This window comes from Mercenaria mercenaria, chromosome 16 (assembly GCF_021730395.1).
Source record: "Mercenaria mercenaria strain notata chromosome 16, MADL_Memer_1, whole genome shotgun sequence".
NCBI lineage: Eukaryota > Metazoa > Mollusca > Bivalvia > Venerida > Veneridae > Mercenaria > Mercenaria mercenaria.
Window position 1 is genome coordinate 70,930,192 of NC_069376.1, and position 26,129 is coordinate 70,956,320.

A 26,129-nucleotide genomic window follows, 5' to 3' on the forward strand; every position below is an offset into this window, starting at 1 on the left:
CAGCATGGATCCAGACCAGCCTGCGCATCCGCACAGTCTGGTCAGGATCCATGCTGTTCGCTAACGGTTTCTCTAATTGCAGTAGGCTTTAAAAGCAAACAGCATGGATCCTGACCAGACTGCGCGGATGCGCAGGCTGGTCTGGATCCATGCTGGTCGCAAACCCACTATGTTGGTTTTCCCATGGCACGGCTCATTTAATGTTATCCAGGCAAAGAGGTTATTTTTCAAAGCTTGCAAAATGTGCTAAAATTACATCCATTGGGAAAACTTCTTAAAGCTGGAGAATGATAATTATTTTCAAGAATTTCAACTTTGTCATACTTAAGCTATGACTGTCATTTTAGCTGTCAAACAAGACATTAAAATTTTGAACCATGAATATTTCAGAACTAACATCACACAAACATGAAGCCTTTGGTAGTAGGGCCAATATTCATCAATAAGACAAGACTTTGAAATGTTAATTTCTAGTTAAAATTTTGCTCTTACTTTAACACATCGGTCAATTTTTCACCAGTTAATTAAATACTGATACACTTCAAACTGCATTTTAAAATTACCTTTACAACCAACAATTAACTGGATGTAACATTTTGCTTGACTGACACATACCATATAGCTGGTTAATTCTGCGGGCAAAAAATTCTGCGTTTTTTTGTCCTAAAATGGGCCTTCTTTATTTCTGCGTTTTTTATTTCTGCGACCTTCGAGAAAAGCAGGAATTAATTTTTGCGGTTTGCATAAACCAGAAGTAAATTCTGCGCATCAGAAATGGCTACCGCATTTATTACGTCAAAATCAACCACCAAAATACATATCGTTCTCGTCAGTTATGTCTTGGTGGCATTATCTATTATTATGTATCTATTTGTATAATGTTTGTCAAACTTTTCATAAACCAAGCGTGTTTTGTGATATTCACTTGTAAAGATTACACACCCGAAACGGTAACCATTCATTCGTGGACAATAGATCGATACAAAAACAAAAGCCATCAACCACAACCGATATGGTGTGAATAACTTGACAGCAGATGAGAAACTCCGGAGATAAAGATAACGGGTCATTATAATAAGGGAAATATCAAAGAATATTTCTGCATCAAAAAATCTGCTGCTGGTTTAAATGTGCGTAATTTATTTCTGCGTGACAATCTCGACCCGCAGAATAAGTAGAAATAAAAACCCGCAGAATTAACCCGTTTTACGGTATGCAGCAAAGAATTACACATACTGTATTTACAAACAACTGTTACTAATATTCAATTATGAATGTAACTCTACATATACAATTCATTTATACATTTTTAATAGTAGATAAGTACATGTGATTAGGAATTTCGTAACATTTGAAGAAAATATTTGACATGAAATATATTACTGAAAACAAGAGTGCCAGAATGTCACAATATATGCCCGTCATAGCTAACTTCTTCACGCTAGCACCTGTATTTGCATATGCAACAACAAAGGGAAGTCAATCCTAAAAAAAAATCTATATAATAACTATGTCCGCTAAAAAAGTCCTTACCAGGTAGAGAGAAGTCAAAATACACCTAAAAATTTGATGTAACATGCATGTTGTACCATAGAAAAGTGGTCTCGATTTTTCCCTACAGCCAGTAATAAAAAAGTTAAAATATAAGCTATTTATAGTAAAACAAAGGGCAATAACTTTAAAAACATGGGCGCCTCATAGTGGTGAACATTTGTGCCAAGTTACATCAAAATCCCTCCATGCATGACGAAGAAATGCTCCGGACAAAGTTTGTGGATGATGCCGGCCGGCCAGGGGCGTTCCCATCTTTCAGACGGGCATATAACAAGAGCACCGCCTTGCGGGTGCTGACGCTCATCTGATTTTTTTTGTGTAATAGAAATATTGTCCTACCCACGATTTTCTAAGTCTAAAAAGGGCCATCATTCTTGCAAAAAGCAGGATAGAATTATGTTTCTTGATGTACAGTGTCCACTTATGATGGTGAAAAACTGTTGCAAGTTTTAAAGCAATAGCTTTGATAGTTTATGAGAAAAGTCGACTTAAACATAATACTCAACCAAGAAAATGATTTTCTAAGTCCAAAAGGGGCAATAATTATTGCAAAAAGCAGGATGGAGTTATGTTGCTTGCTATACAGGGTCAGCTTATGATGGTAAACAAGTGTTGCAAGTTTCAAAGCAATAGCTTTGATAGTTTAAGAGAAAAAGTTGACCTAAACATAAAACTTAACCAAGAAATCTGATATTTTCTAAGTCCAAAAGGGGCCATAAATCTTGCAAAAAGCAGGATGGAGTTATGTTTCTTGCTGTACAGGGTCAGCTTATGATGGTGAACAAGTGTTGCAAGTTTCAAAGCAACAGCTTTGATAGTTTAGGATAAAAGCTGACCTAAACATAAAACTTAACCAAGAAAACTGATTTTCTAAGTCCAAAAGGGGCAATAATTCTTGCAAAAAGCAAGATGGAGTTATGGTTCTTGATGTACAGGGTCTGCTTATGATGGTGAACAAGTATTCCAAGTTTCAAAGCAATAGCTTTGATAGTTTAGGAGAAAAGTTGACCTAAACATAAAACTTAACCAAGAAATCTGATATTTTCTAAGTACAAAAGGGGCCATAAATCTTGCAAAAAGCAAGATGGAGTTATGTTTCTTGCTATACAGGGTCAGCTTATGATGGTGAACAAGTATTCCAAGTTTCAAAGCAATAGCTTTGATAGTTTAGGAAACAAGAGGGCCATGATGGCCCTATATCGCTCACCTGTTATCATTGCACTTAAGGACAAGCCTTCAAGGTCAAAAGATCATAATAGAAATCAATCAAAAGAATTATGAGAAAATATAGTTGAAATTTTCTTTAAGTAACTTTAAAAACAAGATTTGAAAACTTTTTGTAGAGGTCCACTAGGCAATGCTACATGTCAAATATCTAAGCTCTTCTGGTTTATTTTTAGAAAGTTTTGAAGATTTTTCTATGTACAATCAAGTAACCCCATGGGGCAGGGTCAATTTGACCCCAGGGGTCATGATTTGAATAAACTTTGTAAAAGTCTAATAGGCAATGCTACATGTCAAATATCTAAGCTCTAGCCCTTCTGGTTTATTTTTAGAATTTTTTTTTAAGATTTTCCTATGTAAAATCAAGTGACCCCTAGGGGCGGAGTCAATTCTGACCCCGGGGGACAAGGTTTGAAAATTTTTTGTAGAGGTCCACTAGGCAATGCTACATGTCAAATATCTAGTCTCTAGGCCTTCTGGTTTATTTTTAGAAAATTTTTGAAGATTTTCCTATGTAAAATCAAGTGACCCCTGGGGGGGTCAATTTTGACCCAGGGGGTCATGATATGAACAAATTTTGTAGAGGTCCACTAGGTAATGCTACATGTGAAATATCTAAGCTCTAGGCCTTCTGGTTTATTTTTAGAAAACTTTTGAAGATTTTCCTATGTAAAGTCAAGTGACCCCTAGGGCGGGGTCAATTTTGACCCCCGGGTCATAATTTGAACAACTTTAGTAGAGGTCCACTAGGCAATGCTACATGTCAAATATCTAAGCTCTAGGGCTTCTGGTTTTTGAGAAGAAGATTTTTTAAATATTTTCCTATGTAAAATCAAGTGACCCCTGGGGCGGGGTCAATTCTGACCCCAGGGGCCATGATTTGAACAAATTTTGTAGAGGTCCACTAGGCAATGCTACATTTGAAATATCTAAGCTCTAGGCCTTCTGGTTTATTTTTAGAAATTTTTTGAAGATTTTCCTATGTAAAATCAAGTGACCCCTGGGGCGTGGTCAATTTTGACCCCAGGGTCATGATTTGAACAATTTTAGTAGAGGTCCACTAGGCAATGCTACATGTCAAATATCTAAGCTCTAAGGCTTCTGGTTTTTGAGAAGAAGATTTTTTAAGATTTTCTTATGTAAAATCAAGTGACCCCTGGGGCGGGGTCAATTTTGACCCCGGGGTCATGATTTGAACAAATTTGGTAGAGGTCCACTAGGCAATGCTTCAGACCAAATATCTAAGCTCTAGGGCTTCTGGTTTTTGAGAAGAAGATTTTTAAAGTTTTTCCTTTCGGTTGCCATGGCAACCAGTGTTCTGCATGGAATTCAATTCTTTGAACAATTTTGAAAGGGGGCCATCCAAGGAACATCCCTGTGAAGTTTCATCAAAATTGGCCTGTTGGTTTAGGAGGAGATGTTGTTTAAAGGAAAGTGTGGACGGACGACGGACGGACGGACGGACGGACGGACGGACGGACGGACGGACGGACGGACGCCGGACGGTGAGCGATCACAATACCTCACCCTGAGCACTTTATGCTCAGGTGAGCTAAAAAGCTGACCTAAACATAAAACTTAACCAGGCAACGCCGACGCAGACGCTGACGCCGACAACCGCTCAAGTGATGACAATAACTCATCATTTTTTTTCAAAAATCAGATGAGCTAAAAATGGGCATTGGATACCTTTAAAATATGTATCTAAACAATACTACTTTACACTTTCTAATATCTAATATCAATTGCTATCTATGGAAATTTTTTGAAGTTCTGCTCTTCACGTTAGGCATGTCCCTTTAAGAATGATAGTGTATAACAGACAGTTGTATTAAGGTTTTGTATCATTCATTAGCAGAGACAGACAACAATCTCTTCAGATGAATAAAACATGCATAATCTCTGGAAACATCTATTTGCTTTTATGAAACAGTCTGGCACCTTACTACAATACAATTCTGGAATAACTTTTGTACAAACTTAATATCCTAGAACAACTTAACATGGGAGCAAAAACCAGTCTAAATATTTCTATATTACAATGCCTTACCACTTCCATTACTACAACTCATTAAACAAGAGGACCATGATGGTCCTGAATCGCTCACCTGTCCCCAAATGACCCAGTTTTGAACTGATTATGACGTCGTTTTTTCTATTATTTGGCATAGTGACCTAGTTTTTGAGCTCATGTGACCTAGTTTTGAACTTGACCTAGATATCATCAAGATAAAATTTCTGACCAATTTTCATTAAGATCCATTGAAAAATAAGGCCTCTAGAGAGGTTGCAAGGTTTTTCTATTATATGACCTACTGACCTAGTTTTGTCGGCACGTGACCCAGTTTCCAACCTGACCTAGATATCATCAAGGTGAACATTCTAACTTTCATGAAGATCCATTGAAAAATATCGCCTCCAGAGAGGTCACAAGGTTTTTCTATTTTTAGACCTACTGATCTAGTTTTGGAAGGCACGTGTCCCAGTTTCAAACCTGACCTAGATATCATCAAAATGAACATTCTGACCAACTTTCATAAAGATCCCATGAAAAATGTGACCTCTAGAGTGGTCACAAGCAAAAGTTTACGAACGGACGGACGCTACGCGATCACAAAAGCTCACCTTGTCACTTTGTGACAGGTGAGCTAATAAAAGACAGGTTCAAACATTTCAATTTTTACAATGCTTTTCCGGCAGGTATTCACAACAGAACAAAAACAAGTTTAAACATTTTCATTTTTCACAATTCCTTACCTGTAGACATTAACAAAAGAGCTAAAACCATTTTAAACATTTCCATTTTCACAATTTTTGGTTTATATTTTTCAATTTATTCTGTCAATCTTTGAGACACTTAGTCATAACCTAACATATTAACTAGTTGGATTTGTCAGGAGACAGTATTGTGTGTTTATATTGATATTTTCACAGCTGTTGTGTTTTGAAGCAACATGTTACAGGTAATTTACGGCCATCTAAGAGAGTTTTGTCAATGTCTGTATGAGGCATGTTTAATTGTTATTTGCCTAATAAATAAATATCATGGAATGTTCTTCAAAGGTTAAAAAATATGACAAGTCTGTATCAAAGCTTATGTAATGATATATGCCACCTTCTTCTCTGAACGGTGACCCCAGCTAGAGACTCTCCTGGCATCAATACTGAGGCTGAGTATTCAAGATGCCTACATTTTGAACAACACCACTATATTGTCGTTATTATATATAATTAAAGTCCTAAAGTTTTAACTGAGTAAAGCTTCAGATTATGAATTCACTTTGCTCATTTGGACTCAGAGCAATGAATCGTACAGTAAAATGTAATATTCTAAATTCCAACATCTCGGAATCTGATGCTTATTGTATTAACATTTTGGTCCTATTTGTTTGTCACGGATCTCTAAGTTTCTGTTGTTACTAGAAATTGACACCCTTTCTTTATTACATGTTTTTCTGAGACTGAGTTATACCAAAATATTAGAGTGAATATATATAAACTTTTAGGAGTAGAAGTCGATCAAAATCTAAGCTGGAAAAAACAAGTTAATAAAATCCTTAAAAAATGTAATTCTCAATTATATCTGTTGTTAAGAATCAAATCTTGCCTAAATTTACATACAAGAAAATTGTTCTACAATGCTTATATTTTGCCACACTTAGACTATTGCAATATCATTTGGGGAAATTGTAATTCACAACTTCAGAACAGTTGGATTAAATTTCAAAAAAGAGCAGCTAGAATAATACTAGATAAGCCATATGATGCACCTTCAGAAGAACTCTTCAAACAACTTTGCTAGATGACTTTTCCAGAACGTGTAGCATATAAAAAAGCAACAGCAGTATTCAAATCCTTGCAAATAGAATACCCACAATGTCCAGATTATTTAAAAAGCAAATTTCAATATGTTGACAATACAGAACTCTTTCGTACTCGGGTTCTAAACTTTGGAATGACATTCCTATTGATATCCGTTGTGTAAATACATTAGAAGAATTTAAAAGAAGGTATATATGCTGGAAGTTCTCTGGTTGGAATTAACACTGCTAAATAAAAGTGTTAATGTTTAATTGTTTCTGTATAAATATCTTTGTACTGTGAATTAAATGTGTTTTTTGTTGTTGTTTTTTTTTTTGATAATTTGTTGTAAATATTGTATGTAAATTGTTGTGAGGCTCATATGGAAGATTGGGCTTGCCCAAATATGTTGCCTCATTAAATAAAGACTTTATTAATATTATTATTATTATTATATGGTATTTTCAAAGAGAAAAAAAAAATCAAATACATTTTTCACTGGTAAGAAACTATAAAATGGTTATATTTTGTCAAAATATGAAATAAAAAGAAAATTTGTTTATTTTACATGTATGTAAGATCAAAATATCTTTCACTCATGAACACCATATCTTACATGTTCACTCATGACTATATCACTTGTGAAAATATTGCATCTGGTGTTCACTGTGAAAGATATTTCAATCTACAATATCCTCTATTTATACAACCAGTCAACAAATAATGTTACAAATTACTTGCATTTGTTCTGCTTTGGGCAAACATCAGGCCAGAAACAAGTACCCTCTGGTCTAGCCATTCCTTAAGGGGATTCCGCTTCAAACTTACTCTTAACATTACAATAGAACAACTCCATTAAATTTCATATTTCAATTTCTTATTTTGCCAAAATAACTGCTCAATTTTGTTCAAACCCTGCCAGCTAATTTAATTTCATAATTTAGTCAAATGTATTGTCTGCATTGAAAGTTAATAGCAACCTGTAATTCAGTTCTTGTATGGGTCAATATAGCACAAATTTACTATCTAATTCAATTAATTTATACTTTATTGGTATTTAACAATGTATAAGAATCGAAGGAGCCAAATATCAGTGAAAAACATGATTAAATATAAATATTCTTGCATGAAAGTTTTTTGTAAACCTGATTAGCTTTGTATACAATCAACTTTGATTATTATTTAATGTTCAAATAAAATCACAATTTTGCTGTGGTGGCCTGACACAACATGTCAATGCAAAGATTCCATGGTGAGTACAGTTAAACCTTCCCTACCAGCCACCTGTATCAAACAGTCACTTGCCTTAAGCAGCCAGTCAGCTACTTCCCAAACTGACAGTGTGTTTAAACCTAAGCTTGTGTTGAGCACCAACCTGCCTCAGGCAGCCATATTGTGCTGTAACCTTGGCTGGCTGATTAATACATCATGATTAACTGGAAATATCTGGCATTAACTTTTGTATATCTTTAAATCTGCAAATATTTCCCATCTATTTATACAACTAACATTTTCGTGAAGATACAATATGGAAGTCCAGTACTGCAATGATTTGCTCAAACAAGCAACTTAAAGGTTATGAAAACAAACATCGCCAAATTACAAAAAATTAAACTATATGACTTTATACCTAAAAGTGTGACCTTGACCTTGGACCCAGTGATCTGTTGTGCACTCTGCAGGGGTCACGCTGTCGATCGCCACTTGAGCCATTTGCGACAAAAAATTAAATGTGGCTCTGAAATTTTCTAATTGGCGAAAATGGCCCGAAGCTATGTCTGTCTGCAAAACTACGAATATTGCCAGTTTTACGAACCAAAAGGTGTGAAAAATCGATAATCTGTGTAGACACAACATCCGTTATTGAAAGGGAGGGATCCAATTTGCAAATTTTTTATTTGATCAGGCAGTTAATTGGTGACAATTAGATTATTGAATAACAAACTGGATAATTATAATCTTCATTTTGTGCACTTGATACGATTTTATGAGCAGTCGGCCGTTAGACAAATTTTCTATGATTGCCGAGGGTTAGTTTGGGCAAAAACAAATAAAAATGCTTTAGACAAGCAGATATTGTAAGTATTGAATAGCTATGATGATAGAAAAGCAATAAAACATAGGTATTTTATCAAATATTTAATTCTAATTTACGTTTTCCGAATTTGTCACCCGTTTTCACGACCGTGATTTTCGGATATTTCTGTCATTTCTGACGAGATTTTTTAGTGCAATCTTAATTAAAAGCCAATAAAAAGTCTACATTTAAGAAAAATATGACAAATATTGCAAAAGGAGCTCTTATTTTGAAGTAATTTTCGAGAATAAAACATGTGAAGGCATCGAACCCCACCCACTTACAGGCAATGTGCAAAATAAGACATTTTTTTTTTTAAACAATTTTTTTTTTCTTTTTTAACATCTTTATTTTAAATGTGATTTTCAGAATTTTTTTTATTAAATGGCAGATGTTTATAAAAATGATAATTTTAGAAATTAACACAAATTGATTTTCTAAAAAGCTTTTTAAAGGGTTACTTTGAAATATGTAATAACTATATATATGTATACATTAATTTCTTGAGTAGTATGAGTACTTTGGTACATATAATGTAGTCCTACAAGAACGTCAATGCTATGCGCTTCGCCGATGTTGGCCTCATAATTATATCTTAGGAAAAAGCAGTGGCTCAGAGAAAAAAATTCCCAGTGTGACCCCTGCACTCTGCACTTCATTTTAATAAGGCAAAGGAGTGAGGCTGGTTTTATGAAAATCTTCCAAGCTGTTTAGACAACATGGAGCGGACAAGTTAAGCTATCTGACATTTGACGTGTGCGTGTGACCTTGCCCTTTGACCTAGAGACATGCGTTTGATAAAGGATAATAATTGAAGTTTTATGAAAATTTTCCCAGCCGTTAAGAAGACATGGCAGGGACACAAATTACAGACAGACAAACAGACAGGCATGTGTGACACCAATACAGCCCTCATATACTTTGTACTATAATAACTCATTTTAAACAAGAGGGCCATGAAGGCCCTGTATCGCTCACCTGACCTATTGACCTAAAGATCATCAAGATTAACATTCAGACCAAGATTCATTAAGATATGGTCATAAATGTGGACCCCATCTGACCCAGATTTCAACTTGAGCTATAGATAATCAAGATTAACAAGCTTTTCCTTTAATTTGACCCGATGACCTAGTATTTGACCCTACATGACCCAGATTCGAACTTGACCTAAAGATCATCAAGATTAACATTCTAAGTTTCATGAAGATACAGTCATAAATGTGGCCTCTAGAGTAATAACAAGCTTTTCCTTTGATTTGACCTAGTGACCTAGTTTTTGACCCCATCTGACCCAGATTTGTACCTGACCTATAGATAATCAAGATTAACAAACAGACCTAGTTTCATTAAGATATGGTCATAAATGTGGCCTCTACAGTGTAAACTAGCTTTTCCTTTGATTTGACCTGGTGACCTAGTTTTTGATCTTACATGACCCAGATTCAAAATGGACCTTGAGATCATTAAGATTAACATTCTGACCAAGTTTCATGAAGATACAGTCATAAATGTGGCCTCTAGATTGTTAACAAGCTTTTCCTTTGATTTGACCTAGTGACCTAGTTTTTGACCCAACCTGACCCAGATTTGAACTTGACCTATAGATCATTAAGATTAACATTCTGACCAAGTTTCGTGAAGATAAAGTCATAAATCCGGCCTCTACAGTGTTAACAAGTTTTTCCTTTCGTTTGACCTGGTGACCTAGTTTTTGACCCCAGTTGACCCAATATCAAACTAGTCCAAGATTTTATTGAAGGTAACATTCTGACCAAGTTTCATTAAGATTGGGCCCAAATTGTGACCTCTAGAGTGTTAACAAGCTTTTCCTTTGATCTGATCTGGTGACCTAATTTTTAACCCCAGATGACCCAATGTCGAACTCGTCCAAGATTTTATTGAGGGTAACATTCTGACCAAGTTTCATTAAGACTGGGCCAAAATTGTGACCTCTAGTGTTAACAAACTTTTCCTTTGATTTGACCTCATGACCTAGTTTTTGACCCCAGATGACCCAATATCAAACTCGTCCAAGATTTTATTGAGGGTAACATTCTGACTAAGTTTCATTAAGTTTGGGCCAAAATTATGACCTCTAGAGTGTTAACAGTCAAATTGTTGACGACAGACGACAATGGACGACGGACACAGGGCGATCACAAAAGCTCACCTTTGAGCACTTCGTGCTCAGATGAGCTAAAAAGCATTAAGCACAACTTACTTGGCTTACTACTGATCATTTCTATAAAGTATAGTATATGAGGAGTAATCATGACAAGTAGCTTAAAGCAGCCAAGAAAATTAATCTGATTGAAACAATTCCTGATGATCTGCAAAACTATAGGCTTTAAAAATATCACTCCTGTGAAGTTTCACTATTTCAGGGGTTTTCCATATAAGCATGCACAAGCTAAATGTGAATGACCGTAGGACTTACAAATTGTGAAGGCACCAATAAAATGGAGACATGATTTTCCGACGACCTTCAGCTGACCCTAGATGATGTTGTATGTAGGGTACATGAAGGTATATAACTGAACACCTCTCAAAATCTCGAGCACTCTAGTTTCTCTCAAAACTATGATTTACGAAATGGTTCTTGCTAAGGTGACAACTTGTATTATTGTTACTGAATAATTTAGCAACCTGGTAGACAAATGTGTCGGAATTTGTTATAAATGCAAAGAATTTATTTCTCAGCTGATATAAGTATTGCCATATTGGTCTGTGGACTGCAATTTTGCAAAAAATGAAATTGATGAGTAAGATGGTGGTGGCCAAATTCCCTGGAGACAAGCTGGCAGTAATGATTACATAATTATATATCTATATACAGGGTATTTGTTTGTTTCAGTGTAAGATTGAAATATCTTTCATGGGTGAACACCAGATGCATAATTTTCATGAGTGGCACGGCCACAAGTGAAAATGAAAGATATGGTGTTCATAATTGATAGATATTTTGATCTTACAAACATGCACAACAAACAAATTTTCTTTCTATTTCATGTTTTGACTAGATTTAACCATTTTTTAGTTTTTTACCAGTGAAAAATATGTTTGACATTTTTCACTGATATATTCCACTCTAATATTTCAATAATTCACTCTGAAAGCATACTATTAAGGCCCAATACAAGCATTAAAATGACATCCAGAAAAGGTTGACAAACATCCAAAAAGTTTTCTCCAAAAATTTTAAGTGAAAACTGTCATGAACTTTCAGAGTTCCTAAAATAGTCAGCAGTGTAAGGATACTATTTTTTTATATTCTTAATCATGTTTGGTAGCGAGTCATCTAAGAAACATTCCTGCAAGAAAAAACTTTTAAAACTGACTGGCATTTTCTCTGAAAATGATACTTTAAGTGGCATTATGCACATCCTACTGCACATAGTGTGTTTTTGGTGAATGTTTTATAAAAGCAATTTTCGGATGCTGTGCATTTAAATGTGTTCAATTAACGACAATGCTGCATAAGTATTTGAAGCGGATGCATTAGAAATAGAGAAATCTGACTAATGAAATAATAGTTATTTTCTTCAATCTTCTACGCAGTGATCTCCCTTACTGAAGTTGAAGGGAAGCAACTCTTGACTTTTCTTAAGAAGACTGCCCCAGTCAAAATAAGAAAAGTCATATTTGGAAACTTATTATTTCGTATTGGTAAAAGGAAGAGTTTGGTATATTGGATTAAAAGCTATAATTTCCCCCACCCTTTTTACATGCACATTCTATTTCAGCTGGATTTTTACTTGAAAAATGCGAAAAATTCCACTTTAAGAGTTTTCAATCATCTCCAACCTAGCAGCCATGTTCTTTAAGAATATCAAGACAGATTTAACATATTTAATGCAGTTAATAGAGGGTCATCCAAGAAACATTTGAAGAAACACAACACTACTAGCTTTGCATAATTTATGTATTATTTATGTTTTGTTTATTTTGGATGGTACACAATATACATTTGTTTCAAGGTTTATAAAGAATTAATTGTTATTAGGTTAACTCTTCACAAACATCACAATTCAATGGTCTCAGAGGTTAGGAATATTTGTACGTGATTTTCAGGACTGGTTTAACTCGTGGATATCTGAGTACTCCAATACTCGCTACAGCCCTACGTTCAACAAATGTTCAGGTGAGCTAAAAATGATGTTAAATGATCAAAAACATATTATGTCAAGCTATTCTGAGTTCTGTTTGTTCATTCCGTGAACAAGTAGCTTAGGCGATCAAATACATTAATTTTAACACCAGGATAAATTTGGGATACCAACGTGTGACACTTTGTTATAAATCCCCCGAATTTATTCTGGAGGTGGCACGTGAGATGTCTGCCCAGTCCAATAAGTGTAGTTCTATAACTGAAGTTGACGTGTTTCAAATCTCCTAAGAGAAAATTCAACAAAATTCTAGAAACAATAGCATGTGAAAATCCTATATATTCCCAAAGTCACACTTGCTAATTTTCTTTATTGATTGCCTCAATCTAGTTATTTGTTATCACCGTCCTCACTGTTGATCTAAGACTTTGTTTTGTTTGATTTCAATTTTCCGCTGATTATTAAAAACATTAGATTTTCCATGCCACTGCGGCAAAATATGAAGTTTCTCATAAATTGTCATCTAAAACAGCAGTCGAAGAGAACCATAAGTTAATCACAAAATATGGTCCTTGAGCATGTCTGACAAAAAGAGTCTTAAACATAACTTTGTTTTATAGCCTCACTGCTTACTATAAACTATGCAAGATCCTATTAAAGCAACAGCATTTCGGAGGCTCATCCATTTTCATGGATTTTACAGTTTTGTCAAGCTGATTGAAATTAAATGCATAAAGTCACCTCCCATCAGATATAGCTGTTTCTGCCCCAAAAATTGAACAGTTTCACAGTATGTAAAATTGAAGTTTCAAATTCCAACAGCTACAGCGTATGTCAACTTTCCGGCTTTTAGGGTGAATGAAGACACCACGCAGCTCTCTTTCAATAATATCAGGAATAAGAGGACAGCAATAGGCAAGTCTGCTGCTTTGCTTTACCCCAATGTAGGCTCAAACCAAGTGAGGTTATAAGTGGATTTGTTACAATTTTTCAACATTATTTCAGTTATAAATGTAATCTAACCATGGCAGTATTCCTGGATTCTGTACCAGTATACAAACCTGTTCTCTGCAAGCATCTGCCAAATTCAGTCAGAGCACATACAATTTCAGACACAATGTCTTTTTATCAAACTGTCCTGGAAAACATACTGTAAAAGCAGAAATTTTTGCTATATACATCTCTCGACAATCAATCCTCATGTTTGCATAATTCAAATTCAAGTATGATAACAATTTTACAATTTCGCAAATATTAAACCTCGGGAACATACTCAAAATTTCAAGTTCGTGAAATTTTGACCCAGCGAAAAAACGTGCGTTTAAAGTACTAACTAGAAAATGCTTTTGTAAAAAAGCGCATGTCTCCCCCAATGCAAAGTCCTATAGGCAATAAGTCAATAGGGGTCAGGAGCGAAAGTCAAAGAGACACTGATGGTTGGCTGCAATAGGGATCATCTACTTGGCATGTCCAGTCATCCCGCTAAATTTCAACACTATTGACCTAGTGGTTCTCAAGTCACTGTTCAGGCCCCTGTGACCTTCACCTTTGATCAAGTGACCTCCAAATAAATAGGGGTCATCTACTCTGCATGTCCAATCATCCTATTAAGTTTCAACATTGTAGGTCAAGTGGTTCTCAAGTTATTTCCAAAAAATGATTTTACATGAACAGGCCACTGTGACCTTGACCTTTAATAGACTGACCCCAAATCAATAGGGATCATCTACTCTGCATGTTCAATCATCCTATGAAGTTTCAACATTCTGGGTCAAGTGGTTCTCAAGTTATTGATCGGAACTGGTTATCAATGTTCAGGCCCCTGTGACCTTGACTTTTAACGGAGTGACCCCAAAAACAATAGGGGTCATTTAGTCTGCATGAACAATCATCCTATGAAGTTTCAACATTCTGGGTTGAGAGGTTCTCAAGTTATTGATTGGAAATGGTTTTCCATGTTCAGGCCCCTGTGGCCTTGACCTTTAACAGAGTGACCCTAAAATCGTTAGGGGTCATCTACTCTGCATGACCAATCATCCTATTAAGTTTCATCATTCTGGGTCAAGTGGTTCTCAAGTTACTGACCGGAAATGGTTTTCAATGTTCAGGCCCCTGTGACCTTGACCTTTCACAGAGTGACCCCAAAATTGTTAGGGGTCATCTACTCTGCATGACCAATCATCCTATTAAGTTTCAACATTCTGGGTCAAGTGGTTCTCAAGTTACTGACCGGAAATGGTTTTCAATGTTCAGGCCCCTGTGACCTTGACCTTTAATGGAGTGACCCCAAAATCAATAGGGGTCATCTACTCTTTATGATCAATCATCCTATGAAGTTTCAACATTCTGGGTCAAGTGGTTCTCTAGTTATTGATCGGAAATGGTTTTCCATGTTCAGGCCCCTGTGACCTTGACCTTTGACGGAGTGACCCCAAAATCAATAGGGGTCATCTACTGTTCATGACCAATCATCCTATGAAGTTTCAACATTCTGGGTCAAGTGGTTCTCTAGTTATTGATCGGAAATGGTTTTCAATGTTCAGGCCCCTGTGACCTTGACCTTTGACGGTGTGACCCCAAAAACTATAGCGGTCGTCTACTCCAGCAGTCCTACAACTCTATGAAGTTCGAAGGTTCTAGATCAAATGGTTCTCCAGTTATTGCTCGGAAATGAAGTGTGACGTACGGACGGACGGACGGACAGGGCAAAAACAATATGTCTCCTGGGGGAGACATAATAAGCCACCATACTCAAGATCTTGAGATCTGTAAATCTGTGCTCTCCTACTAAGCAGTAAGAAGTAAGAAATTCAGTCACCAGTCTAAAGACTGATTTGAAATTCATTTCACACATACTGTAAAAGACTTTACATTCAAATCTAGGCACTAAATGCAACTGAAACCGAAATTTGACTTAAAATGCTATTTTGTGTACGTGTTTTCTGGATGGGACTTGGAAATGTCTTTAAGTAGCTGGAATTTTGAGATAAGTGAGTTTGAATAACGAGTTTCAACGGTATTTTGTTTGCAGAACACTGACAGTAGACTTTATGTGAGCTAGAATATTTGTAAACATTGTTATGTGATCTGTAGTATTGACAAGTTATCAACAAGCAGCTAACGCCTGATGGCGTTTTGGCCGGGTTTTCCGAATTAGATGATAATGAGTTAAATTTCTAATAAAGGCATACAATAAATAACCCCTAAATTAATAAGCACTATTGAAGGAAAATGGAAAAAAAGATGGACAGGTAGAAAATGAAATTAAAGAAATAAAAAACTGTAACCTTGACCTTTGGCCCAGTGACCCCATTCTCACTTTGGACCAACTAGGGTAATAGGGGATCATTCTGACCAAGTTTCTTGAAGTTTGGATAAGTAGTTGTTGAGAAAAATGAATGAACAGAAAGTTTAACATGAGACTCATTATTCCATCCATCAGCCTGGCCAGCCCTGATCTACAAGCTGGTTTTTACTTCAAAACCCCACCAATAAAATGACTGTTTACAATCACATGTTTTAAACACATCATTACATCTTTTGTTATTATTCCTAATGGCTAAAATGTTTATCTGTTAGATGTAAGTGTGAGAAAAAAGTCTGATATATCAATGATAGCATTTTACAGCACTAAGCTTTTGTCATCAAGATTTTCCACTCCAAGAAATTCAGACCTTATACTACATCTATTTGTTGAAGATTTTTATGTAGCATGAAAGAACCAGATATCTGCCAATTTTATGGGACCCTTATAACTAAATGGTGTATTGATCTCTTATTTGCAGGCTATTCACAATTTATATGTTTATTTATCATTATGAGCTGCTGGTGTTATTGTGCAAAATATTTCTAAACCAAACAAAAATGAGTAATTCTAGAAAAACAAGAGCTGTCTCCATAGGATGACACATGCCCCCGATGGCACTTTGAATGAATAGTTATGGCCGATGTTAGAGTTTAGGACCTTTGACCTACGGACCTGGGTCTTGCGCGCGACATGTTGTCTTACTGTGCCACACATTCATGCATAGTTATTTTAAAATCCATGCATGAATGACAAAGATATGGACCGGACACGCCCATCAATGCACTATCATAAAATATGACCTTTAACGTCTAAGTGTGACCTTGACCGTTGAGCCACAGACCTGGGTCTTGCGCGCGACACGTCGTCTTACTGTGCAACACATTTATGCCAGGTTATTTGAAAATCCATCCATGGATGACAAAGATATGGACCGGACACGCCCATCAATGCACTATCATGAAAAAATGACCTTTAACGTCTAAGTGTGACCTTGACCTTTGAGCTACGGACCTGGGTCTTGCGCGCGACACGTCGTCTTACTGTGGTACACATTCATGCCAAGTTATTTGAAAATCCATCCATGGATGACAAAGATATGGACCAGACACGAAAATTGCGGACAGACCAACAGACAGACGGTTAAAAAACTATATGCCTCCCTTCGGGGGCATAAAAAGAGTTGCATTGAGCTACAGATGCTCAACTGACCATGACCTTTTGGCCTTGAATAAATGTGTAAAATGCAACAAGTCTGTATACAGTACGAAAAACATTCATCCTGAAACATGACAGATATGATCTTGGGTAAGCAGAACCATTGCACAAACCTGAAATGATGCTTTTGACCATCGATATATGTTACTGTATTGAAAAGTTATTTAAGTGTTGGATGCATGATTATTTCATGCCATTTTCAGCTCAGTATTCAGTCGTGTTGAATAGTCAAATTAGTCATTCATGATTGTCTGCAATGCTTAACACATTTCACACTATTTACATGTATATACACTGGATCCCATATTGCCCACCGAATGAAAGTCTGAAAATTGCACTGAAATATTAAAGTTGCATCAGGCATTAAATTTCTGTTATAAACAGCTGTCCAGATATATGTTATACACTAGAGCTGCTTTTGACCAAATATATGTTATACACTAGAGCTGCTTTCCCACAACTGCCTAATCATCTGAGTAGTAGTATATGAGTCAACCAAGACCTCAACTGCCTTATCAGACTTTAAGTGCTTTCATTATCAAAAACAAGTTTCAAGAGCCATAATTCCGAAGTGCCTGGGCCGATCTGGCTAGTTAACAAACTTGGCAGAGGACTTATTGGCAAACACATTTTCTTCAAGTTTGGTGAAGATCAGATGAGAAATGTTCGTCTTAGAGCGCGGACAAGATTTGTGACAGACACACAGACAGAGGGACACACACACAAACAGGAGTAAATCAATATGTTTCCCACACCACTGTGTGGTGGGAGACATGATAACTACATGGTTAGAAATGCACTAATTTCAATACTGAACACAAAATTAGACAATTAGAGCCACAAAGGTAGGTAATATATATATATACATATAGGGAACCCAAAACAATAAGGTTAATCTACTTTATAACCCAATCATGATACCAAGTTTGAGGGTTCTGGGTCAAGTGGTTCTCAAGTTATAGGGCAGAAACTGTTTTCATGTTTCAGACCTTTTTGACCTTGACCTTTCATCTATAGACCCAAAATCTTGATAGGGGTCATCTACTTGATAAGCCCTATCATGCTACTAAGTTTCAAGGTTCTGGGTCAAGTGGTTCTAAAGTTATTGGATGGATACTGTTTTCAATGTTCAGGCCCCTGTGACCTCGATCTTTGACCAAAAACTATAACATTCATCTACTTCATAACCCAATCATGGCACCAAGTTTGAAGGTTCTAGGTCAAGTGGTTCTCAAGTTATTGGGCAGAAACTATTTGTTCTACGGACAGACCCACCAACAGGTGCAAAGCAATATAACACCACTTCTTTGTAGAGAGGCATGAATATAGCATTGCAGAAATGACTAAATAAAGTTCTTTCAAAGTTAGTTGACTATTTAAAGCAAAATCTTACCTGGAATGCATGTCTTGGAATGGGAACTTTTTCTAACGAAGCCTGTCATACATTCACATCTTCTAACTTTGTTGGAATTGAGTATACAATGGTAATTTTCACCACAAGTATTCTTTGACAGGTTACATTCTGGTGTATAACGTGTTGTATCTGCAAAGAAATACAAACTTGAAACTGACAGTACCTATTGTTTTCAAAACATAGGAGCTTTGAAATACATACAAATTTCCATTCATTTCTGAAAAATGAATATAACATTTTTACTGTAAATGTACAGTTGTGAGCATTTAATATTTCCTTATAAAAAGAACATTTTGTGACTGGTGTTTGGTACGGAGGGAAGAAACATCAAAGAGACATACTAAAGTGGATAGTTTCTATATTGGTGTATTTCACATCAAATTCAGTAATAGTCTGCATTGTTAAACACTTGGTGGACTGAATTGTATTCCCCTAATTGACTTGGTAAACCAACCTAACCCCATCGGAACTTGTTTTAGCTGGGCCAGTACTAGTAGCACGTGCATCAATTCAGTACATCTTTAGAGTCGTGCAGAATGGCCCAATCAAAACATCATGGCACATTTCGATGTACTGATAACATGGTTGCGACAGCCAAGGGTGGTATGAATTGTGCTCACCTAATGATTGAATATACCTTGAAATCATTAAATTTCGTGGGCATGAAATTTCGTGGTTTTGGTCAAAACGGCAATTTCGTGGGGATATGAAATCGTGGATTTAAACTTTTGAACATAAAATGAAAGGGAATTTTACTTGTTCGTTGGGATTAAATTTCGTGGATTGACTCAACCACGAAATCCACGAAAATTAGTCCCCAACGAATATTAATGTTTTCACAGTACTGGTTGCTAATATAGATTGCCTGGAACAGTCTGCTACCCTCAAAATATTTTATGTAACAGATTGCGGTATAGTCACGGCTACTACACCCTAGTTCCACCACCAAAAATGGTGATAAGGAAAGGGAGCTATCGGCATTTCTGTGGTACAGCAATTATCAGTTTCGAATTGTAAACAGGAAAGTAGAATTTACATTTTGTTTTAACCCTTAGCCTGCTGGCAGCAGATGATTCTGCCTTTGTGACCAGTGCAGACCAAGATCAGCCTGCACATCCGTGCAGTCTGATCATGGTCTGCACTATACGCTATTCAGTCAGTAAATTTTCAGTGAAAACCCCTTTGAGTAATAAGTGGTACTGTCCAAATTGAAAGACGGACCAGTTCATTATAGAAATATAGCAAGGTAAGGATTAAAGAGTTTATTTAAAAAATCTGAGAATGTAGTGCCAAGTAAGAACATTTTTACTACAGGTTGACTGTAATTTCGTTAAGATATTATGTAAATTAAGGTGATATAACGAGAAACATGTTTGCAAATATTGATATTTTTTTTGCAAGAGAATCATTTAAGCCTTGTTATAACAGATATGAATACATCTTGGTGACTCAATTCAATTTTTCCTATCATATAACATCACTGAAAGGCTTAATATAACATTACTGTCACATAGTGCATTTTTGTCCCGCTTTTATTTCATAATTTACAAATCAGTAGCATTTTTTGTGTGGATAAGACATCTTTTGACAAATAACAGTTTCTAACACAAAAAACACAGGTTTTTATTTATGACTGTTTTAAAGTCCCTGCTGTCCAGGAACAGAAATTAAAATAAAACTATCTAGAAAATCATCCTGCTTACAATATAGTCAATGATGCCACATGTTATCCCTTTTGTCTCCTGCCTGTGCTTAATCAATATGGCAAGGATAAAACTTGCATAATCCGGATAGGATAAATTTAAGGACTATAGGACATTTTTCTCTGTCTAAAAATACCATATATCCTCAAATAAATTACTCCCACTCCCCCACTTTTTATGGCCTTTTATTGTTATAAATCACTTCTAAAAGTTGACAAAAAATTCATATAAAACAGACTTCAACCAAAAACATAAGTTTTAGCCAAACCATATACTTTAAAGGGGCTTGTGTCCAATTTCAAAATTGAGAAAATTCTTCCAATTCTTTGTAATTATAGTAAGCAGCAAAGTTTCTAACAAACTGATACAAAGAGTTCAAGACTTAAGTTCACTGTGTGGAGGGGAGTGGGGATATTCCTGTGACCCACTGACCCTAAAACAGGGATCTTCCACAAACAAGACTTTGTCATAATCTTTAACTATTTCACTTCCTGACTTACAGCCAAAAACAACAAGAGCGGTCAGAGGACAGCAACACTGGACTATTCAACAGCCTTGTCAATTGAATTAATATTAAAGTCCAACAAGAGGGTCATGATGACCCTGAATCGCTCACTTGAGTAATATGAGCCACATATTTAAAACAGCTAACTAATGCTAAAATATTACAAAGTGGGTCAGTAGGTCATATTCATGGTCACTGAAAGTCAGTTTTAAGATGGGTGTGCAAAACTGTACATGTCATCCAAATTTCAAGGCTGTATCTTAAACAAGAGCTGTCTCCATAGGATGACATATGCCCCCGATGGCACTTTGAATGAGTAGTTATGGCCAATGTTAGAATTTAGGACCTTTGACCTACGGAGCTGGGTCTTGCGCCCGACACGTCGTCTTACTGTGTCACACATTCATGCGTAGTTATTTTAAAATCCATGCATGAATGACAAAGATATGGACCGGACACGCCCATCAATGCACTATCATGAAAAATGACCTTTAACGTCTAAGTGTGATATTGACCTTTGAGCTACGGACCTGGGTCTTGCGCGCGACACGTCGTCTTACTGTGGTACACATTCATGCCAAGTTATTTGAAAATCTATCCATCGATGACAAAGATATGGACCGGACATGCCCATCAATGCACTATCCTTTAATGTCTAAGTGTGACCTTGACCTTTGAGCTACGGACATGGGTCTTGCGCACGACACGTCGTCTTACTGTGGTACACATTCATGCCAAGTTATTTGAAAATCCATCCATCGATGACAAAGATATGGACCGGACACGCCCATCAATGCACTATCCTTAAATGTCTAAGTGTGACCTTGACCTTTGAGCTACCGACCTGGGTCTTGCGCGCGACACGTCGTCTTACTGTGGTACACATTCATGCCAAGTTATTTGAAAATCCATCCATCGATGACAAAGATATGGACTGGACACGCCCATCAATGCACTATCCTTAAATGTCTAAGTGTGACCTTGACCTTTGAGTTACGGACCTGGGTCTTGCGCGCGACACGTCGTCTTACTGTGGTACACATTTATGCCAAGTTATTTGAAAAGCCATCCATCGATGACAAAGATATGGACCGGACACGAAAATTGCGGAGAGACTGACAGACCGACAGACTGTTCAAAAACTATATGCCTCCCTTCGGGGGCATAAAAAACAAGAAAGTAGGTCAGCAGATCAAGGTCACAGTCAGGTGACCCCTAATCACTTGGGGTCATCAGGTAATTCTAATTAAACAGTCTAGGAAATATGATCTGATAATTTTTGAAGTATTTATTCCTATATAACTCATATAGCAAGTGACCCCCAGGGCAGGGCCTCGTTTCACCCCAGGGGAATAATTTGAACAATCTTGTTAGACATCCACTAGGCAATGCTACATTCCAAATACCAAAGGTCTAGGCAAGAAATTTTTTTTCCCTATATAAGTCTATGTTAAATTTGGGACCTCTAGGGCAGGGCCTCTTTTCACTCCAGGGGCATAATTTGAACAGTTTTGGTAGAGGACCACAAGGCAAAATAACATACCAAATATCAGAAGCCTAGGCCTTGCAGTTTCAGGCAAGAAGATTTTTTAAGTTTTTTTCTATTTAAGTCTATGTAAAACTTGAGACCCCATAGGGCAGGGCCTCTTTTCACCCCAGGGTTATAATTTGAACAATTTTGGTAGAGGACCTCAAGGCAATGCAACACATCAAATAACAAAGGCCTAGGTCTAACGGTTTTAGACAAAAAGATTTTTAAAGTTTTTCCCTATATAAGTCTATGTTAAAAAAGGGCCATAATTTTGTAAAAAAGCAAAATAGAGTTATGGAACCTGAGCAATGTAAGTCAGTTTATAACAGTGAATAAAGTGTGAATAAAGTGTGTGAAGTTTCAATCCATTCCCTCAAGCGACTACTGAGATATCAGCTCACATACAAAAACTTAACCAAATCGGGACGCTGATGCATAGGCGAGTCCAATAGCTCTACCTATTCTTTGAATAGACAAGCTAAAAAGTATCGGAAATTAGGTCAGGTCCTTGTGACCTTCCCCTTTGAGCCACTAACCCTAAATTGGATAGAGATCTTTGTCCTGTGGAACTTTGTCACTGTGTAAAGTCTGAATGCCAGGGCTATCACACTTTATGAGCCAGGAAACCATTTTCAGTCTCCCCATTACAGTGATCTTGACTTTTGACCTATAAGCCATGTCAACACAATTTTTGAAAGCTGTAGCCCATTACTCTTTGACTCTGCACTCAGAAACAAATAAGAGCTGTCACTAATAGTGACAAATGCCCCCCAAAGGGTGCCCGAAGATTGCTACAGTTGTCTGCGCAAAATATGCCAGAATAGTTTAGGTATGAATCATTTAGTGACCAGACGGAGAAAAAAAAGGTTCTCCAAAGGTGACCTTGACTTTGGAGCTAGGGGTCTGGGTCTTGCGATTGACACGTCATCTCAATATAGGGAATATTTATGCCAAGTAATTTTAAAATCCCTTTATCAATGACAATCATGGACCGGACAAGAAACAGACCATGTTAACCTTTAACCTCTAAGTGTGTCCTTGACCTTAGAGCTAAGGGTCTGGATCCTGTGCATGACATATGTTGTCTCATTATGGGGAACATATACGCCAAGTAATTTCAAAATCTCTTGATGAATGGCAGAGATATGGACCGGACACGAAACATACCCTGTTAACTTTTGACCTCTAAGTGTGACCTTGACTTTGGAGCTAGGGGTCTGGGTCTTGTGCATGACATGTCATCTCATTATGGTAAACATTTATTTCAAATTGTTTTAAAATCCCTTCATGGATGGCAGAGTTACAGCCCGGTCAAGAATTTACCGTATGCAGACAGGCGGACGGACGCACGGGCAGTGCGATTTTAATATGCCCACGTTCGGGGCCATAAAAATTACTTCAAATAATTAAATCTGGTCCCTTTGACCTTACCCTTTGAAACACTGTTCCAAAATCAATCTAGATCTTCCTCAAGTAGTACTAAGGTTGTAGCTATTACACTTTCATAGAGCCCACAAACCCCTCCCCCTCCCGACCAGAAATTAAGTCAGGTCCCTGTGGCCTTCACCTCTGAGCCTATAAACCAAAAAGAAGCTGGGATCTTCCTACTGTGGTCTTTAGTCATTGTGAAACTTTTGAAAGCTACAGCTACAATACTTTCCAATTAACTTAGACTTTGGAAACCATTTTCAATATCCGGGTCATTGTTGCTTTGAGCTTCGACCCGAAAAAAGTAAGGATCTCCTCACATGGTTCTTAGTCATCAGTTTGAAGGCTTTAGCTATTATACTTTCCAAGAGTCTGGAAAAAGAAAATGTTGATGTACACTAGCTGTGTCAGACATTGCATTGGTTCCATTTTCATTTTTCAAAATCACGGGGGAGGAACTGTTACACGAGACTCGGTTGTGGAGGATATCATGTCACAGATTTAGGATGCTGCTGTTACAGTTTTCCTGGATAACGTTACAGTATATGGAGGATAATAATCACTGGCGGTGGTTTGTTTGCAAAAGAAGTGGTAAAGATTTACCCCTTTTTTGCAAAAAAATGAATTGTATTTCTAGATCAATGGTATGTATGTCATTTGAGACATGGCTTAACATGCGAAACACAGTATATTGAAGTCTAGGAAACGTTTTATAACAGAATTCGAAATTTTGATATATAAAATTCTCAAAAAGGAATTGATTAAAAGATATTTCAACCATATTTCATGCTCATTTGCATCGATAAAAATTCCCTTCACTCATGCACTCCCCTGTGAAAATCATGCATATAAATATTCATCCGTCTGACAAAGTCGTCAAAAGAGCATTTATATGAGCATATACAGTATTACGCATGATCATGACAGGAGAAGGCACAAACAAAAAACTGTTTTTCTTCTTCCCAGGACAATTAGTTTAAATAAAATAGATCATTGATATAGAGTCTATCTAAAGACAGCATTAATGGAGAATAGAAACCAAAAAGAGATGCTTTTTCTATTGCTTTAAAGGAGACTGCAATCAGACATACATCTCCACTCCAAACCCCAAAAACATACACCTACACCCGCAACTTCTCCAAACAGTGAGAGTGAAAAGATTTGTATTCATGAGGGGTGGCGGGGCGGACGTGTAGAGCAATATGGCAGGGGTTCCATTTGACCCGGGACCCCGGGTCCGGACCCGGGAGATTTTCAAAAGATGCTCAAAGGACCCGGCATGATACTTGCCTGTGCGTCCTTCGGGACCCGGAGGCATTTTCCTTCGATAATCCTTTCTCATTCATTTCCTTCAGTAAAACTATTTCCACGATAGACACGTGTATTCCAAAATAAACACTCGTGGTCATGCCCTCCTGCCTTTGATCTTCTGCTAAATCCCGCCCTTTCTCCTGTAGACATGCCTCGCTGATTTTTTTATCAGCAAGTTATGTCACGGCGAGTGCACATAGGTAACAAGAATCAATGAAGTGTTGAAAGTAACTGATAAAGCGTATTGATCCTGTGTACTGTCAAAAAAGGCGCCAATTATTAAGTTATCGTAAGCAGCCGATTACCGAGCATGTGAAAAGTGCCCTGCAAGATTTTTTCATGCAAACCTTAAATTAGACCATTGCTTAGTGATCATACCATAATTTCAACAAGAAGCTTCACAAATTTTGATGAATTTTGAAAGCAAAAATAAGTTTAGAGTGTCCGTTCACGAGTCGAATTACACCCGATGTCATAATGCATATTTCCAAAATTCCTTAAAAAACTGACTTTCAATGCTGTTTTTAATGATAAGTAGCATCATTATTTGAGGGACTATCTCTGATTTAGCTTAGTTGGCCAAGTAAACTGAGCAAAAACTACTTTCCGATGACATTTCGAAAGTGTACCAGTATCCGGACAGTACATTTTGGATACACTTTTATATAAAGTGTTATAGCACTGTTCTGTTATTAAAAATTAAATGAAACAGAAGAAAAACCTAATCAAAATAACATGAATTTTGATAAATATTAGTTTACAATATATGACCTGAAACTGACATTTTTATTATGCTATAACATGATCTTGGGTTTATTGTTTTCTTATAATATAGGTAAAGATCTACGTATTACTAAATAAAAAAATATAGTCAATTATATAGACGTGTTGGGACAGGACTGCTGTATTTTGGAAAAGGACCCTTCAAAATTTGGGCCCAAGGGTCCTGG

At 36.7% G+C, this 26,129-nt stretch overlaps 1 protein-coding gene across 3 annotated transcripts in view; it reads right to left on the reverse strand.

Annotated features, from left to right (window-relative positions):
* Nucleotides 1-26,129, reverse strand: part of LOC123541575 (dyslexia-associated protein KIAA0319-like protein) — a 107,680-nt gene that overhangs the window by 56,785 nt on the left and 24,766 nt on the right. For all 3 annotated transcript variants that reach the window (XM_045327141.2, XM_045327140.2, XM_045327142.2), the window contains exon 4: nucleotides 18,681-18,830. In XM_045327141.2, the coding sequence (XP_045183076.2) occupies nucleotides 18,681-18,830 (150 nt within the window). The remainder of the gene's footprint in view (nucleotides 1-18,680; nucleotides 18,831-26,129) is intronic.